This window comes from Chiloscyllium plagiosum, unplaced genomic scaffold (assembly GCF_037043375.1).
Source record: "Chiloscyllium plagiosum isolate Xiang-an unplaced genomic scaffold, Cpla_swu_hap1 HiC_scaffold_4, whole genome shotgun sequence".
Taxonomy (NCBI): Eukaryota; Metazoa; Chordata; class Chondrichthyes; order Orectolobiformes; family Hemiscylliidae; genus Chiloscyllium; species Chiloscyllium plagiosum.
Window position 1 is genome coordinate 37,316,710 of NW_028270142.1, and position 19,228 is coordinate 37,335,937.

The window sequence follows — 19,228 nt, forward strand, 5'->3', positions numbered from 1 at the left end:
ATTTTAATTATTCCAGATTATAGAAAGAAACAGCAAAAGCACCAGATACAGCAAAGGCTATGGGTTCTGATAATTTTCTTTTAACAGCAAGGATTTTTCACCTACAGAACAGTTGAGAATCAACACATTGCTGTGGATCTGGAGTCACGTGTGGACCAGACCAGGTGAGGATGGCAGTTTCCTTCCCTCAAGACATTAATGAACCAAATGGGATTTTCCTAACAATCTGCAATGGATCTATGGTTATCCAGACTCTTAATTCCATATTTTCATTATTATTATTAAATTCTACACCTACTGAGGTTAGCTTTGAACCCAGGTCCCCAGACATTACCTGCATCTGTGGATTAATAGTCTAGTCATTATACAACGAGGGCATCACCTCCTCACCTTCAACATAATATTGAAGACTTCCTTGACAGGACTAGCCAGGCGCCAGCCAAGTTGTTTCAATACAGCTCCACCACTTTCAAATCCTAAACAGTGTGGAAAATTGTCCAAGTATGTTCTGTCCATAAAATAAAACAAGATAAATCTAATCCTGTCAATTACCCTTCCAGCAGTTTCTCACTCAAAAATAGTAAAGTAATAGGAGGTGTCACCAACAATGCTATCAAGGAGTATGTACACAGCAATAACTTGTCTGGGTTTCTTCAGGGTCATTCAGCTCTTGACCTCATTATAATTTTAGTGCAATGGAGAAAAAAAATGGTTGAACTCAAGAGGTATAGTGAGAATGATCACCATTGAAGGCAACATTTGATCAAGTGGCTAGTGATCTCTTTCAAGATTCTGTAGACAATGGAACACTTCCTATGGATTAGAGGTTAGCTAATATAACTCCATATTTAAAAAAGGAGGTAGAGAAAATAGAAAATTATAAACTGGTAGCCTGACACTGACAGTAAGGAAAATGCTAAAGTCCTTTATAAAAGATTTAATAGCAGAGCACTTGGAAAACAGTGCTGGGATTGAACAAAGTTAGCATGGACTTACCAAAGAGAACAATACTTGGCAAATCTATTGGAATTTTTTGTGAATGTAACTAGAAGAATCGATTGGGGGAATCAGTAGATGAGATTTATTTGGACTTTCAGAAGTTGATAAGGTCCTACAGAGAGGTTATCATGGGATTGGGGTTAGTGTACTGACGTGGGTAGACAATTAATTGGCAGACAGGAAATGAACAGTAGAAATAAACAGGTCATTTTCCGACTGTTAGCCGGTGACCAGTAGCGTACAACAAGGATCAGTGCCAGCTGATCACAATATATATTAATGATTTAGATGTGGCAACTAACTATAATTTCTGAAAGCTTGCAGACAGCACAGCTTTCTGGGAGCATGAACTATTAGGAGGATGCACAGATGTTTTAGTGTGATTGGACAAGTTGAGTGAGTGGGTAAATGCATGGCAGATGAAATATACTGTAGATAAATAAGCAGTTATCCACTTTGGTGGCAAAAACAGGAAGACAGATTATTAGCTAAATGATGACAGATTGGGAAGAGGGGACGTGCAACAAGACTGGATGTTCTTGTACACCAGTTACATTAAGTATGCATACCAGGTACAGCAGGCAGGGAAGAAAGTAAATGCCTTGTTTGCATTCACAGGGAGAGGATTCAAATACAGAAGCAGGAATGTCCCACTGCAATTGTACAGGGCCATGGTGAGACCACACTTGGAATACTGTGTGCAGTTTTGGTCTCCTTTAACTGAGGAAGGATGTGCTGGCTGTGGACGGAGTGCGTGGAAGGTTTGCCGGACTGTTCTTGGGATGATAGGATGATGGCAGGACTTACGTATGACCAGGAAGTGAGGTAAGGATTAATGTCTTCACCCAGAGCATGGTGAGCCTATGGAATTCTCTGCCACATAAATCAGTTGAGGCCAAAACATTGAATGTTTTCAAGGAGGACACATATAGCTCTTAGGATTAAAGGGAACAATGGGAATGGTGTGTGTAGTGATTGGAACGAGGTCAGCCAGGTGGATATCACTGAGTGTGAGTTCCCTGACTGGGGCTGTTAACCCAGGCTGATCAGGGAGTCTGGGCTGATAGGTATAAGCAAGTCTCAGGGATTCTCCTCACTGTAGGGACTAGCTGGTCAGGTCATGTACTTTGCATGTGTATAAAAAAAGAGTGCTTTGATGATCGATATCAGCTTCCGTGGAGTTACTTCAGTGGCAATGAGATAAACAATACGCTCCTGAAAACAATTCATTCAACAGTTGTCTTTGAGTTGGGATAAGCTTTTCTAGCATTATGCCTTTATTTGGGAAGCTTGATTCATTTGATCCTGCCATTGAAGACTGGGCCCAGCATGTGGAAAGAAAGTGTCATTTTTTTCCTGGGCAAATGAATAGCAATAAGTAATTCTTCTGACCTCTTGTTAAAAGCAGGAACAGGTTTGAATGACCAGATGGCTCATGCCTATTCATATTTTCTTTTCTAAATCAGAGCTATGGTGGATTAGTCTCCAAATACTTTCATTAATGCAGCCAAAAATACTGACAAAGATTTACATCCATAATAAAACATCCCTTCTACCACCTTCACCATTCAATCCTTCCTACCACAGTGGTAGCAACATATACCTTCTCTGCAGCAACTCCACAAGACTCCTTCAACAGTACTTTCTAAACCCGTGACCGTTGAAGGATAATAGCAGCGAATCCATGGGAACACTACTGCCTATAAATTCTCCTCCAAGACATACCCCAAGGTAATTTGTAACTGTGCTCCATTCCTTCATTTCAGGGAAATTGCTTTATTTTGCACTTGATGCCAAACATGCAGATGCCTACTTTGGTACCTTCCAAGCATATTTGAGCTATGGTAATCACCACTTAGCCCCAAAGTTTATCACCAGGGCAAGACGTTTAAACAGACACATCTCATTAGCACAGCACCCAGTTAGCATCTGTTTTCATCCTTTCCTCAAAATCAACCATTATACCTCTGTTTATAACAGAGTAGCTTTTATAGTGTTTTAACAGCTTTCTCAATTTGTGTTGTTACCTTCAAAGATTACAATGTATAAAGCCTCAGGTCTCTCTATCCCCATAACCATTTTATCAATGTGCCATTTACCTTTTACTGCCTTCCATCATTCTTCCTTGGAAAATTCCCATGTGCCTTAAGTGGCCGATAATGTCTATGTCTACCAGACTCAGTTGCTGTCTCTTCTTATTTTGGCCATTCAACTTCCCCTGCTGGAACATTCTCTCTGGAGCACTGTCCCCCACCTCACCTCCTTCGAGCAATGCCACCAATTAAGAACCTCCACTTTATCTATTTTTGTCCTGAAATATTTTGTCATACTTGTTAATGGAACCTTCGATTTTTAGCATGTATCCTGCATTAGCCTAAAATCAGGATGTCGAATGAGTTTCATTGAATCCGAATGAAACAAAAGTCATGAACAGAGTTGAGAATTAGTTCTGAGTGGTCCAGAAAGAAAATTCTAGAGGCCTGCAATGGACTAAGATTGAGCACTGCCTATAATTATTCATAAACATATTTGTAACGATGGGGCAGTCAGTTAGCTCTCAAAATTCTCACTTGCACTCTCTAGTTAATTTTAACTGACTGCCTTACAACCAGTGAGCCCATATAGTGCACACAAAGTTTGAGAAATGCAATATTGCCCAATATACACAGTGCAAAATATTCATTCATTCAGTTAATTATCTTATAAATCAAGATGGGGAGACTGTTATTTTGGTGAAAGGTTGAAATATTGCTAAATGAGCCTATGCTACTTTGAGAGTTTTTGCATGCAAATTTATGCCTAATTGCTGGATAGCCCAATTTGAACTTGACTGGAAATGCCACAAACCTACATGTCTACGGCTGAAGCTGTGTGGTGGGTTGGCTGACACACAGTGGAAGGTGAGAGAATGACGCGTACATTGAATAAGCAGGTGCACAGGCCACAGGGGCTAACATAGGATAAACTGCACAGAACAGGCCATTCAACCCAAATGATCCATGCCATTCTTTATGCAGCAGACCAATATCCATTTGTTGAATAAGGCAGCAAAAGACTTCAGAAATTTGCAAGGAGTTTTATTGGAAATCTACAAGTTTTACTCTTGACCACTGTCCTATCCAAAGGCCAACACCTCCACTGACAAAGCTCTTAAATACAAAGTCAACTGAGCACCTCTTGCTGTCAGCCAATTGTGGAACTGTTTTCATTTATCCTTAAAGGTCTAATATTTCCTACACTGATATGCTCCACATGAGCTTCCTCATATCTTTTCTCATCAAATTTGATTATTGTAATCCTCTCTCCCCTTCTCCCTAATTCACGTGCCAATCTTCCAGTTAAATATATTCATCTGTTCACAGAATCTCAAATTATTATGGGACAGAAAGAGGCCATTTGGTCCACTAAATCTGTGTTAGTTTTCTGAATAAGCCATTGCTGAGTGCCACCCTCCTCTTTATCCTCTATATCCTGCAATTCTTCCTTTCGGATAACAACTCAATTCCCTCTTGAATGCCTCGATTGAACCTCCCTCTTTTTGCACTATCACCAAAGCCTTAATTTCTTCCTGCAAGTGTCCAACTGCCTGTATTCTCGTAAAAAGTGTAATAGCCAGAATGCATATGTGTTTCAGTAAAGATCAAATTAGTGAGGGCACAAGTTTAGGGTGACAGGGGAAAGATATAAAAGAGACCTAAAGGACAACTTTTTCACGCAGAGGGTGGTACTTGTATGGAATGAGCTGCCAGAGGAAGTGGTGGAGCCTTGTACAATTGCAACATTTAAAAGGCATTTGGATGGATATATGAATAGGAAGTGTTTGGAGGGACATGGGCCAGGTGCTGGCAGGTGGGACTAGATTGGGTTGGGATATCTGGTCAGCATGGACGGGTTGGACCGAAGGGTCTGGTTCCATGCTGTACATCTCTATGACTCTAGTGCCTTAAAGAAGACTAACATAACTTTCTTGCTCTTGTACTCTACATCCTTACTAATAAAGCCTCAAATACTGCATGCTTCATTAGCCAGTCACTCAACAAATCATCCCATTTGATTCGCAAATAAACCCAGATTCTGAACCTCATTTTTATTTTTGTTTAAATCATCTCCCCATGTTCTCCTCACCAAAATTATTCACTTCACACTTCTCTGCATTTAACATCAGTTGCCAACTGTTCAACCATTCAATCAACTGTTTATGCCTTTTTGAATTTCTATAATAACAATCTTACAGAGTACAATATTCGCTACCTCTTCTGAAAATCTTGAAATCAAGATCTAGATCATCAATTATTACCAGAAAGAGCAAAACATTCCAACACCCCTGGGCAACCCTGCTACTAATCTTCTGCTACCCTGAAAACATCCATTAGCCACTTTTCCCAGTTTCATGTATCTCCTTACCATTATTGTCCTTTTTATTCCACGAGATTTAATTTTGCTCATTTGTCAGCATTGTTGTGGAGCACTGTTGCACACACTCTTTGGAAGTTATGACATGTTATAACTGGAAATTTTATAGTGGGATTACCAGGAGTCAATGTTATGCTCCCTGCTTTCCTCAATATGTGTTAATGACCTCAACAAATTTGTGCGTTATCACCACAATTTCTCTAACTGTACACAGAACAACTATTCTGAAAATCAGATGTACTTTCAGGAGTGAAAACTGGAGGCAAGAACATAACAAGCCTGTGATACACTGACGTCAGAACAATATTTGCAGAATCACGAGTCCCAGCAAAATATCACAAATCAACCAGAGGCTTAGAGTGGATTGAGTATGAATATCAAACAGATAAAATAATGGTCTAGTTGGTCAGAATACAGTAAAAGAAATGAAAGTTTTCTTTATTCATTCATGGAGTCGCTGGATGGGCTATTTATTGCCCGTGGAGCAGGCGAATTGATGTTTCGGGCATACACAAAGTATCGATTCTCCTGCTTCTTGGATGCTGCTTCTTGAATGCTGTGCTTTTCCAGCACCACACTTTGCGACTCTGACTCTCCAGCATCTGGAGTCATCACTTTCTCCATTTATTGCCCATCCCTAGTTGCCTTTGACAAGGTGTAGTGAGCTAACTTCTTGAATCACTGCAGTTAATACTCTGTAGGTACACCCACAATATTGTTGGGGAGGGAGTTGCCGGCTTTTGACACACCGACACTGAAGGAATAGCAATACATTTCCACATCAGGATGACGAGTGACTTGGAGGGAAATGTACACTTTCTGCCACCCATGACCTTCCAAATGGAAATGGCTGTGGATGTAGAAGGTGTTTTCTAAGGAGTGTTGGTGAATTTTCACAGTGCATCGTGTTGATGCTACTGAGCATCAATGGTGGAGGGAGTGGATGTTTATGGATATGGTGTCAAGCTAGTGCAGTATTTTGTCCTGGATGATGACAAGATATCTGAGTGTGATTAGACTGCAAACATCCAGGCAAATGAGGAGTATTCAATCACACTCGTGACTTCTGCCTTGCAGCTGATGGACAGATTTTGGGGAGACAGGTAGTGAGTTACTTGCTGCAGTATTCCTAGCCTCTGACCTGCTCTTGAAGTGTCAGTATTTATATGGCAAGTCCTGGTGAGTTTCTGGTCAATTGCAACACCTAAAATGTTGATTGTGGAGAAGTCAGTGATGGTAATTCCATTTAAATTCAAGGGACAATGGTTAGATTCTATCTTTTTAGAGGGTGCTGACCATTATACAATACCAGAGAACATCCCCACTTCTGACTATATTATAGAGGGAAGGTCATTGATGACACAACTGAAGGTGAATGGGCTCAGGACATTATCTGAGGAAAATCTGGCATGGAACTGAAATGAACGACTTCCAACAACCACAACCATCATCCTATGCACCAGGTATGAAGTAAAAGTTGGAGTAGATGGCGTCACACCAGAACAAATGGATAAGTTCGTTTATTTAGAACAAATGACAACAATAGGGATTCTAATTCTAAAAAAAAGATCGCAGTCATGATGCACAGGTTCGAAGAAGATAGAGATAGCCATAAGTAATTTTATGAGGTCAAAAAATGCATTGGAGAACCTGGGATTGCTGTCCTTGTAACCAAAGAAGTTTATGGAGTTTGATAGAAGTCTACAAGATAATAGTTGGTTTGGTTGAGGTGGACAAAGAAAAGCTGTTCCATCAGCAGATAGTGCAGCAACTAGGGAATACAATTTTAAAATTTTGGGAAAGAGTGTACATGGTGACTTGAGAAGAAACTTTCTAAGTGGAAATGATCTGGAATAAGAATAGTGATAACAGAGATGATCAATGATTTTACAAAACTTTAACGGGAATTTGGGGGAACCAATCTTGCAGAGCAATAGGAATTGAGAATGGAAATTGGACCAAATCAATTTCTCTGCATGGAGCCAGCATATAACTGATGGGCTAAATGGCTTTCATCTGTGCAGTTATACCTCTGTAACTCAATAGGCACCCTGGCCTCCCTGTCCCTAGTTTTGAGTCAATTTTGCTTTGAATAGCATGAAATGCCAAACAAGTGTATGGAGATGAATGTATTTATCCGTCATACATTCATTCACATTTGGACAAACTTGGCTTTCTTCAGCTAGGTTGGATACAGGCAACCAACAGGGATATTTTTGCCACTCCTATTTGCTCCAAATCTGCCAACGAATCCGAGAGCTGGGACTGTGGGAACACTGAGAAAGATTGCCGGTACATCTATTCATTTCAACCAAACAGCCTGGGGCTGATACAAAAGCAAAGAGCCTTCACTTATTACTGATCTCTATTTGTTACCTCCAATCATCCTTTGAAAGGTTGAACAGGATGTTCATTTCCTCATCATCTTGTAGCAGGCGATAAGTTGCACTGACATGATGACTCTCCTGTACTGCTCGGTCATTGTACAAAATAGCTGTATCAGACCTTCCAATTAAAAACAAACCAGTACATTAGTTCACACAAATCAACGTAAGGCATAACTACTCAATGTTGAATATAGTTTTAAAAACGAGTTCTCAGGTTCTGACCACCAAAGGTAGCAGTTGAATTTGTTTTTATTTAAATTCCAGCCAAGTTGTTTGACATCAGTGTTAAACATCCGTTTACACAGAGTCAGATAATTACTTTGTGCTCCATCCATTCCAGCAAAAAAGATCAAACAGAATTGACTTGCTACTATGCATCATAAATGGGATAATTGCATTCCATTCGATTATTAATATTCAATAAGCTTTACTCAGCTTGTATACTGTATTATATACTACGTGCTAAGATCTATGTTTCTGGATGATGGCATTATGACAGCAATAGTAGCATTATAGAGACTATTGCTGAAAACAGGGTAGAACCCCCAAGATACTGAAGAAGGGAGCAGTCAAGGTGAAAAGTTAGTGAGTTTTTTTGTTCCAATGAGGATTCTTAAAACTAAGAACAGACAATAGGAAGTTAACAACCATGCTTCTGAGTGAGAAGGCAAGCTTGGCATGGTGCATCAGTGAGTAACAGAGCTGTTTAAATGATCACCAAGAGAGACTCAAATGATTATCAAATGATAAAGATAGTAACTTGCGTCTATGGACAATATTATTTGACTACTTTGGAAACTGAGGAGCTATAGCCTTGATTCTATGACAAGCCAACTTATTAGCAACATTAACCAGTCATTAATTATATGTAGGAACTGATGAGGGCCATTCAGCCCACTGAGTCTGTTCTATCGTCCAGTGAGATCATGGTCAATCTGATAATGCTTAACTCCATTTGTCTGTCTTTTTCGCGTAAACCTTAATTATTAAATAACTATCTACCTCAGCCTTGAATATACTTAATGGCTTAGCCACTATAGCCCTCTGCAGTAAATAAGTCCACTGATTCACTACCCTCTGAGAAATGTAGTCTATCCTTATCCCTGTTCTAATCGTGTAACTCAGTACTCTTGAGATTAGAACTTCTGGTCCTAGATTATCCACAAATGGAGATGACCTTGCTGCATCTACCCTCAAGTCCCCTAAGGATAGTGTATGTTTCAATAAGGTTGTCTATCATTTTACTGTACTCCAATAATTACAGGTCTAACCTACTCAATCTTTGCTCATTTAACAATGCCTCATATCATAACATAACATAACATTAGGGTGGCACGGTGGTTCAGTGGTTAGCACTGCTGCCTCACAGCACCAGGGACCCAGGTTCAATTCCAGCCACGGGCAAATCTCTGTGTGGAGTTTGCAGACACCCAGTGTCTGCTTGGGTTTCCTCCAGCTGCTCCGGTTTCCTCCCACTGTCCAAAGATGTGCAGGTTAGGTGAATTGGCTATGGTAAATTGCCCGTAGTGTTAGGTTCATTAGTCAGGGATAAATGTAGGGGAATGGGTCTGGGTGGGTTGCTCTTCAGAGGGTCGGTATGGACTTGTTGGGCCGAAGGGCCTGTTCCCCATGCTGTAGGGAATCTAATCTAAAAAAAAAATAACATAAGAACTAGGAGCAGGAGTAGGCCATCTGACCCTTCGAGTCTGATCTGTCATTCAATAAGATCATGGCTGATCTTTTTGTGGCCTCAGCTCCACTTACGCAATCTCGAACCGTAACCCTTAATTCCATTACTGTTAAAAATAAATCTATTTCAGCTTTAAAAACATTTACTGAAGTAGTGTCAAACTACTTACATAGAATTCCATAGATTCACAACCTTCTCAATGAAGTTCCTTCTCAATTCAGTCATAAATCTGTTCCCCCGAATTCTGAAGCTTTGCACTCTTGTCCTAGTTTCATTCACCAATGGAAACATCCTCTTTACATCTATCTTATCTATTGCCTTCATAATTTTATATGTTTCTATAAGATTCCCCCCTCATACTTCTAAATTCCAATGAATATAGTCCCTTTCTACTCAGTCTCTCCACATAAGGCAACCCCCCCCCCACCCCCAATTTCATCCCTAGGATTAAATGAGTAAACTTCCTCTGGACCACCTCTAATGCCAAACATCTTTTCTTGGCTAGGTGGACCAAAATAGTTCACAGCATTGCAAGTGTGGTCCAAGTCATGCCTTGTATAGTTTTAACAAGGTTTCCTTATTTTTCTCTTTGAAATAAAGGCCGACATTTCATTTTCTTTCCCTACTAATTGCTGAACTTGGGTGTTAGCACTTTGGAGTTTGTGCACAAGGACTCACAAATCCCTCTCTGCTGTAGTTTTCTGAAATCATTCCTCACTTCAACAATTTTCAGCTTGTTTATTTTCCCCACTGAAATACATAATCTCATGTTTTCACACATTATATTTCATCTGCCAAGTTTTTGCCCACTCGCTCCACCTGTCTAGATCCCTCTGCAGACTCTATATCATCCTCACTACTTGCCCTTTTGTATCATCTGCCATAATAAAGATTTGGTCACTTGAAATATTGATTGGTCACTGGTAATACTGACCAGTCTTTCACAAGACTGATGGTCATTTATAACACTTGCTGGTTACTGGTAATTATGACCTACCATATGCTACCACACCTTCTTGGTATACAATAGAAACTGTATTTTCATTGGTTTAAAACAAATTTCAATACAAAAATAATCTGGAACCAATCTATGTTTTAAAATGAAAACTTAATTTCCTACATACACGTGATTTTCTTAAACCCTCACAAGGTTTAGAATGAAAAGATAAATAATTATCATATTTGTAGTACAGATTCAGCTCAGAAGATGTTTTCAGTACATGTTTGTGGGAACAAAGTATTAACTTTGACGGGCATTGAATTATCGGCATTTACCACTTTATGCGATGTGGTATTTTGGCACTCAATGAACCCAATGTCACATGAGAGAATAGAAGATGCTGTGATGAAACAAAACATTCAAGGTCCCATTACTGGGAACCATTCCACTTATTTTTAAAGATTTCATCGAGATTTAATATTTTTATGAACTACTAATTACACTGTCAGAACGAAAGAAAGAAATGAATCACAGCTTGCAGAATCAGCACCACTGTGGTATTGCTTGATCTCTACAGAAATTTTAACCTGGGTTGAATGAATTCTGCAGAATAAATAAATCATATAATGACACTTTATTCCTTCCTAGAATGCAGCTGATACAGGAAAGCATATAATTTACTGGCCCTCACAAGTTGGTAATGGAAGGTCATCTCCTTGATCCACTGCTGTTTTGTATAAAAGCAACAGTGGTTCATAAAACTCAGCACCCTGCCAGGCCACTTTAAAGTAGGGCAGAAGTCAAATGCAAACTGTGGGAGATGATGACATAGTGATAATGTCACTGGTTTAATAACCTAGAGGCCTCAGCTAATACCCTGCAGATATGTGTTCAAATCCCACATCAGCTGGTGAAATTTAAATTCTATTAATACTTAGCGTCAGTAATGGGGAGCATAAATTGTCATTAAAAAAACTACTTTACCAATGAAATTTGTTATCTTTATCTTATTTGGCCCATATGTAACTCCAGACTATGAGCAATGTGGCTGTCTCTTAACTGCCACTTGAAGTGATTTTGCCTTTTCTCAGTTCAAAGGGCAGCTCTAACACATAACTCTTCCAGAAAACTTAAGATAACCCACTAGGGACAGTGTGGGATATAGGTAAAGCAGTGTTACTTCTACAATCATAATTGCTTATGCAAGGTAAGTGAACTCACACCAGTGTATAATTGTTTCAGCCAAGAGCTGAGTTAACAAGAATGAAAACTATGTGAAGGAAATATATCATTGATTTTGTATTAGCTAAAATGTGCATACAAGAATGAAATGTGCCTGCAAACAATGGTAGATGTTACAGACAAATAGATAAGGTGCTGTGAGGGGAGGGGGTTAAGATAGATATGCCTGTACAACAGTTACAAGCATCTGTTTCCCGCTTCAGCGAAAAAAAACACAATCAAGAGGTCATAAGGCCCAGTATGGGCAAAGAATAAAAGGAAATGTTGCTTTGGCAAGCACGGAAACAGATGGCAGTGAAGAAGAATATATATCAATAAGACCACAGAGGGAGGTAGTCAAACGGCCTTGTGAAGCCACAGACAAGGCGGATGAGTTCAGAGATAAACAGGAGTAGTGGGCGTCAGGCTTAGAGTAGTGGGAAATGTAAACAGAGGAGGAGCAATGGGAGGAGGGAAGAGAAACGAATTACATAAATATTGTGTACTCGTTAAACTCGGGGTGTGTGTGTGTGTGTGTGTGCCTACCTTGTAAATAGTAGGCACCACACCCCTTTTGCAAGAGGGTAATAAACAATACTACTGCTTCAGATCTTGTCTCGGACTGAAATTATTGAAGTGAGTGAGCTTTGTTTCTCACAATTGGGGGCCGTCCGGGATATTCTTCCACCGCCGGGGGGGGGGGGGGGGGTTGGCTGGCCCTGGCCACTGGGAGGATGCGTCCCGTTCCCGATTGACGAGCGGTCCCATGTCCCGGTTTGGTCTGCTCCCTTGTGCGACTGGTACAAATCCCACAAGAGAGACATCTGAATCAGACAGTGAAAGGAGGTTGATAGAAAATACGGCAAAAAGAGGCCAGGCAACTCTGTGCACAGACCAAGGTAAGAAAATTGACTTTTAAGTACTGCCTTGGTGGCCGAGATTGAGTTTTAGTACTTAATAAGGGACTAACGAAGGAACTCAATATGGGCTGTGCCGTGGGTAAGGAAAAGGCCTCCGAGAAAACAAAAGAAAAAGACAATGGAAATGGAGGCGATGTCCCTGACAACATATCTCCAGAACGTCCATTGGGCAGGATGTTGTGGAATTGGAAAAATAATACTTGTACAATGGAAAAAGATAGGAAAACGATGATTAAATATTGTTGCTTTGTATGGACTAACGAATCCATTCTTCATCCCGCTGTCTTCTGGCCAAAGTACGGGTCAGACGAAGATTGGGTTTGTAAATATTTGAATTTATATATATCAATGGAAAACAGCCTTACAATCAGGAGGAATCTGATTATGCTTCAAGTTGGAAGGGCTAGTAGCTGAAGGGCTACTGAGGGGAAACTTTGTAACTAGATCATGGCCAGACATCCAGAAAAATATTCAAAAGATAGAGGGATGAAGCGAGGAGCACCGAGAGATGTTGTTGTGGGAAGCTCAGAAAGTGTCTGTGAGATATTGTGTGTGAGAGAGAGAAAAGAGCTGTACAGCTGGTAGAAAGTTTAACCCTTTGTGATTTGGTTTGAATGCACATTTGTTTGTTGGTGATTGAGTGTTTGTGCTTTGTTCCCTGGAGCTTGAGAACCAGGACTGTTTTGAATCTGATTTTTATTATGGAAATTTAACATGATTTCTTTTAAGGTTAAGGATTTTACAGTGACTATGAAATAAAATGTTAACTCCTGTTCTTTTTACAAGTCATGACTGCCTTTCTATCAGTTTCTGACTAATCTCTTTTATCCTTACATAAAAGCGATTTATGGAGGACAGTTGAAGTTTCAGTTCAACATTAGATTGTAATATATATTTTAAAAAATCCTATGGTTAATATCTGTGACCTTGGATTTGGCCATTATTCATGCATTACAAGTTTTTTTTTCTAACTTGAATAGACAAATCCTTTTAAGGTAGCTCCGGTTATTTCACGACCTATAACATTGTAATTGAGCAATGACTGGTCAGGACTATTTAAGAAATATAATTTTGGATTTAAATTAAGGGACTAAAACTGAGTAATTATAGTGGATTTCAAAGTTGGGAACTGTATGCATTTTACATTTTAAATATTAATTACTGAATAAATGAATTTATAATATATAAATACATATTTACAAGTTAGGAACAGGCTTTAAAGTTAGACAAGCATAAATTGAATTGGTATTTGATGTTATGGCAGCAAGAAATATTGCAATATTTCTTAAAAAAAAATGTTTTTCAAGGTCTAAACAAAACATTGGGTGATGAAGAATGGCAATTAGGTGGCCCTAAGGCTGTTCAGTTGGTTAAATCGGGTCAGCAGTTGATCTGGCAATGTAATATGAGAAGTAGAAACAAAAGGCAAAAATAATGATAAACCACGGTTGATGAGATAGTAAAGAAAAGGACAAAACTAAAAGGAGAAATATATTGGAATGGTCGGGGACAAGATGTTAAGGGGTCTGGTGGACAGGAACAAGGATAAAAGTGGAAATCCCCACAGGCGGGATGTTATTACTGTGGAAAGACAGGTCACTTAAAGAGAGAGTGTCCAGATCTGAAAAAGGAAGCAAAGGCAGTGCCGTTTATGAATTTTGATGAAGAATAGGGTGTCAGGGTTTCCTGCCCCCGAGGACCCACCAGGAACCCTTGATAAATTTAAAGGTGGGACTTTATAAAGAGGACGGAGTTTTTCTAGTCGATACGGGGTCAGCAAGGTCGTCCTTAAATTTTAAGCCCAAGGCAGCGGGAACGAAAGAGTTAATTGGATTGGGGCGACGGTTTTGTGATGAGAGGTACTAAGAGTCAGTTTTGCGCTCATGGCAAGATACTGCCACCAAAATTGGGGATTGAATTAACTGCAAAGGGTGCTATGAAATCTGTTGAGGTTCTTAAAAATGAATGTGCTCGAGCAAAATAATTACAGAAACGGAATGAGAAGTCACAAGTGACTAGTAAACAAACTGTAACAGCAATTACAGTTTTAAAAATGTTTTAGTAATTTGTTGCATTTCCACCCTGAATTACAGAGTGATTTTTATATTTATATAATATATAATTAATAATTAATAGTTATAATAAATCGATTGTGTTAGCCTGAATCAATATTAATTGGCAGGATTTCTTCACACATTCTCAGTGACCTGTCATATTGATTCATGGTTAATTTAAAACATGACTGCACTAATTCATTGTTAGTTAAAGAATGGAAAGCTACATTACTGGCTGATGAGGTAACAAAAGAAGCAGCCCTGAATCCACAGGAAGCAGTGGTTTATTCTTTAATACCTACTGTCCCAGGTCCTCAGGAAGCTCCTATCTCTGGCCACTGCCAATCCCAGAAACTAAAGATTTGTTCTTAAAGAAGTATATACTGGGCTTGTCCTCCTCTTTGTCTTTCCTCAGGAAACAGGGTTTATTGGCACCGACTCCGCCCCTTGAATTCGCTGTTCATCCGATCCGACCGGGAGATTAGGTCTTAGTAAAATCATGGACAGAGACTAAATTGCAACCGGACTGGGAAGGGCCGTACCAGGCTCTCTTAACTACTGAAACAGCAATAAGAATGGCAGAAAAAGGCTGGACTGACTACACTCTGATCAAAGGGCCAGTGGAACCTCTAGTTCAGGAAGAAGCCTGGACAGCCGAATTAACGCAAGAACCGCTGAAACTCAGGCTAAAGAGACTTTGAGTAACCGACTATACAGTGGCGACACGAGCGCGGGATTATTTCTGTAGGATTGTATATTAAGTCTTTTGGTACTTCAGCATGATTTTTAGAATGCTGGGGATGCTTAGGGTTATGATACAAGCTCTCTTAGTATTGGGATTTTGTCAAACATTATTTTCATACGTGTTATTAATGGTTCCTGAGTTGGATAATCCGCAAGTAATAGATGCATGCAGCTTAGTAAATTGTGGAGATGTAGATAATCAGAGACAGTACAGCAGCTCAGAGATACATCTTAAGTCCTACGGGAATGGCACTTGGTATAATGGTCTTGTCACAGTACACTGGGCCCCCTTCCAACCAGCTCTCGATTGTCCTGATAAAAAGTGTAACCCAATATACCTAACGATAAAGAAAACCACAAGGCATGAAGTGATTCGGGGGGGGAGGGGCACCTATGATATACAATTAAATGAAACATTTGGGATAGAAATGAAAGCAAACGGGAAGGATTTCTCAGGCTGTTGTTTTCGAATTAGCATAGGAAAGGGAAAACAGACAGAACTACTGGATAATAAGATTCAACCTTTCACCCCTCCCGAAGACCATAAAGTGGTAAATATTATAGAGGTGAAGGACTTGAAGCCGACCAGCGAAATAGAAACAGGATATGGGGATGCAAATGCCTGGGTTGAATGGGTAAAAAGTCAAAACAAGAGCAATTGTTATGCATGTGCTTCTGGTAGACCTGTGGCCTAAGTAGTTCCCTTTCGGCTCGGGTGGAAGTGAGACAGGAAGGGCATGAAATGTATGATAGCCTATCAGAATGAGACTGCATGGAATGATAGGAACTGTACCTCCCTATCTCTGATGTTGCCTCCATTTGGAGAAGAAAGATTTAAAAGCGCCCCCCCTACGTTTTCAGCCACAGTTGGAAATCACACGTCGTGTGTGTGTCGGCAAGGTACAAATCAGTCCAGAGACTTGGGGGAGCAGAGATTAAGAATGTCACTGAAACGGACAAGGGAGGGAACTACTCAGCACTGAAGGTTCCCCGAGCGGATCTGTAGTGGTACTGTGGAGGCAAAATATTGAGACCCACCCTACTTCCGAATTGGAGAGGGATATGTGGAATTGTACAATTGGCAATTCCATTTACCCTGGCATTTGAGAAGGTAAAAGATAGTAGAGAAAAAGGAAAGGAGTAAGAGATCACGGTTAGACACCTCCTTTGATGACAGGATTTATCTAGACTCTATAGGAGTTCCAAGCAGTGGGGTACCTGATGAGTTCAAGGCTCGCAACCAGATTGCAGCAGGCTTTGAGCCAGCTCTCTTCTGCTGGGTAGCAATTAATAAAAATGTAGATTGGATAAATTACATTTTCTATAACCAGCAGCGATTTATAAATTATACAAGAGATGCGGTTAAAGGAATATCAGAACAGCTTGATGCGACAAGTAGGATGGCATGGGAAAACAGAATGGCCCTTGATATGATATTAGCGGAAAAAGGGTGTGTGTGTGTGTGATGTTAGGAGGAAGCTGTTGTACCTTTATCCCTAATAACACTGCACCTGATGGTTCAATTACTCGGGCCTTAAGGGGATTGACTACCTTAGCAGAGGAACTGGCTGAGAATTCAGAAGTAGACACATCTCTCACAGGATGGCTTGAATCTTGGTTTGGAAAATTGAAGGGGGGGTGGTTTCCATCCTTACTTCCCTAATAGTAGCAGCCGGGGTATTGGTAGCCATTGGCTGTTGCATCATACCCTGTATATGAGGGCTCACCCAAAGACTGATTGAGACAGCCTTAATGAAACAGATGCTCCTAAAAGGGAATCAGGCAGAGGAACTTTATCTATCAAATAATGAGGGGATGAGTGAGACCAAGATGGATGAAGTTTCTGAAATGATGCTTGTGAATTTTGGGGGCAATGCTCAAAAGAAAAATGCAGAAGATAACAAATGATAATTAAAGAAAAAGGGGGAAATTGTGGGATATAGGTAAAGCAGTGTTACTTCTACAATCATAATTGCTTATGCAAGGTAAATGATCTCACACCAGTGTATAATTGTTTCAGCCAAGAACTGAGTTAACAAGAATGAAAACTATGTGGAGGAAATATATAATTGATTTTGTATTAGCTAAAATGTGCATACAAGAATGAAATGTGCCTGCAAACAATGGTAGATGTTACAGACAAATAGATCTGTTTCCCGCTTCAGCAAAAAAAAACACAATCAAGAGGTCATAAGGCCCAGTATGGGCAAAGAATAAAAGGAAATATTGCTTTGGCAAGCACGGAAACAGATGGCAGTGAAGAAGGATATAAGACCACAGAGGGAGGTAGTCAAACGGCCTTGTGAAGCCAGAGATAAACATTTTGTACGGACAAGGCGGATGAGTTCAGAGATAAACATTAGTAGTGGGCGTCAGTCTTAGAGTAGTGGGAAATGTAAACAGAGGAGGAGCAATGGGAGGAGGGAAGAGAAACGAATTACATAAATATTGTGTACTTGTTAAACTCGGTGTGTGTGTGACTACCTAGTAAATAGTAGACACCACACCCCTCTTGCAAGCGTAATAAACAATACTACTGCTTCAGATCTTGTCTCGGACTGAAATTATTGAAGTGAGTGAGCTTCGTTTCTCACAGACAGCAAATTCTTTCTCCTGAAGGACATTTGTGAAACTCCTGGCCACTTGCTTGGTAACCTTTTGGAATGTCAGTTTTCCAATCATCAGATTTAAGTTAATTTCACAAGCTAACGCAGTGGGATTTGAACTCATAGAACTGAATTGTATCAGCCTCTGGTTAGTAGGAACAGAGATGGAGACACCTGTAAGTTAGTGGGAGGGCCACTTCAGCACAGCATCATGACTTGATGAGGCATGAAAATAGTGAACAAAGCACTAACAGTAAGAATTCAGCATGAGCTTTCCAACATTAATTGAAAGGAAGATTTGTCTGAGCAACAAGCCATAAACAAGTTTTCTACGGAAGAAAGTAAATGATTAATCTCGAAGTTACCTGGTCTGGATGTGGAAATTATTTGTCATTCCTGTGTGCTCATAGTCATGAATAGCAGCTGCAAATAGCATGGCGAAGATTTCCAGTTCTGTCATCCAGTGCTATAAAAATCAATCAAATGGAAAACAGATAATGAACTGTTCTTATTGTAGATTCAAGCAAAAGGTTCACCTGCTGATTTAGTGCATCAACCGAGAATCCACGTGCACATTAACAATACTGAACTCTCACAGCACACAACAACAACCTGGGAAATTGCATTTCAAACTTTTTTTTAATGCAGGGAGATGTGGGTTCATACATGTAACAGAAATCCAGAATGACTTGCATTCATACAGTGCTGCATCAAACTGTCTGCAAGACTCTGTCTGAATACGCCATTACAGTGTGTACAACAGCAATGTGTATGTTTACCATGTGCACTAAATTAACGTGTACTCTATCACTATGTATGAAATACATCAGTGTGTTGGAGGTCTTATGTTCACAGATTTGTTTGACCCTGGTTTTCATATTGCTCCAACATGTCAGGGAAATGAAGAAGAGTATTTGAAGAGGAAAGTCTGATGTTAATGCCACAGTTCAACAAGGAGGATTGACAACCCAAGCTCCTACATGCTTCAGAAACATGAAATGACCTATAACAGACACCCACAGCACTGCTGAAATATCATCAGTAGTGCCTTCACAAGATCCTTCAAATCCTGGGGCAAGAAAGGCAGGTCAATAGCAGCATCCTGTGCCTGAGAAGGCTCATGCAGCATGTCTCAATGAATACCGCCCAGTGGCCCTAACCTCAGTGGTCATGAAGAGCTTCGAAAGGCTGGTCATGGCATTAATCAACTCCAACCTCCCCACTACTCTTGACCCACTCCAATTTGCCTATTGG

General features: G+C 40.1%; 1 protein-coding gene across 6 annotated transcripts in view; it reads right to left on the bottom strand.

The window, feature by feature from the left end:
- The window catches only part of pde1ca (phosphodiesterase 1C, calmodulin-dependent a), a 653,944-nt gene that overhangs the window by 120,699 nt on the left and 514,017 nt on the right, over positions 1–19,228 (bottom strand). For all 6 annotated transcript variants that reach the window (XM_043688810.2, XM_043688815.2, XM_043688812.2 and 3 more), the window contains 2 exons: positions 18,340–18,440; positions 7,789–7,917 (listed from right to left, as the gene is read on the bottom strand). In XM_043688810.2, the coding sequence (XP_043544745.1) occupies positions 7,789–7,917; positions 18,340–18,440 (230 nt within the window). The remainder of the gene's footprint in view (positions 1–7,788; positions 7,918–18,339; positions 18,441–19,228) is intronic.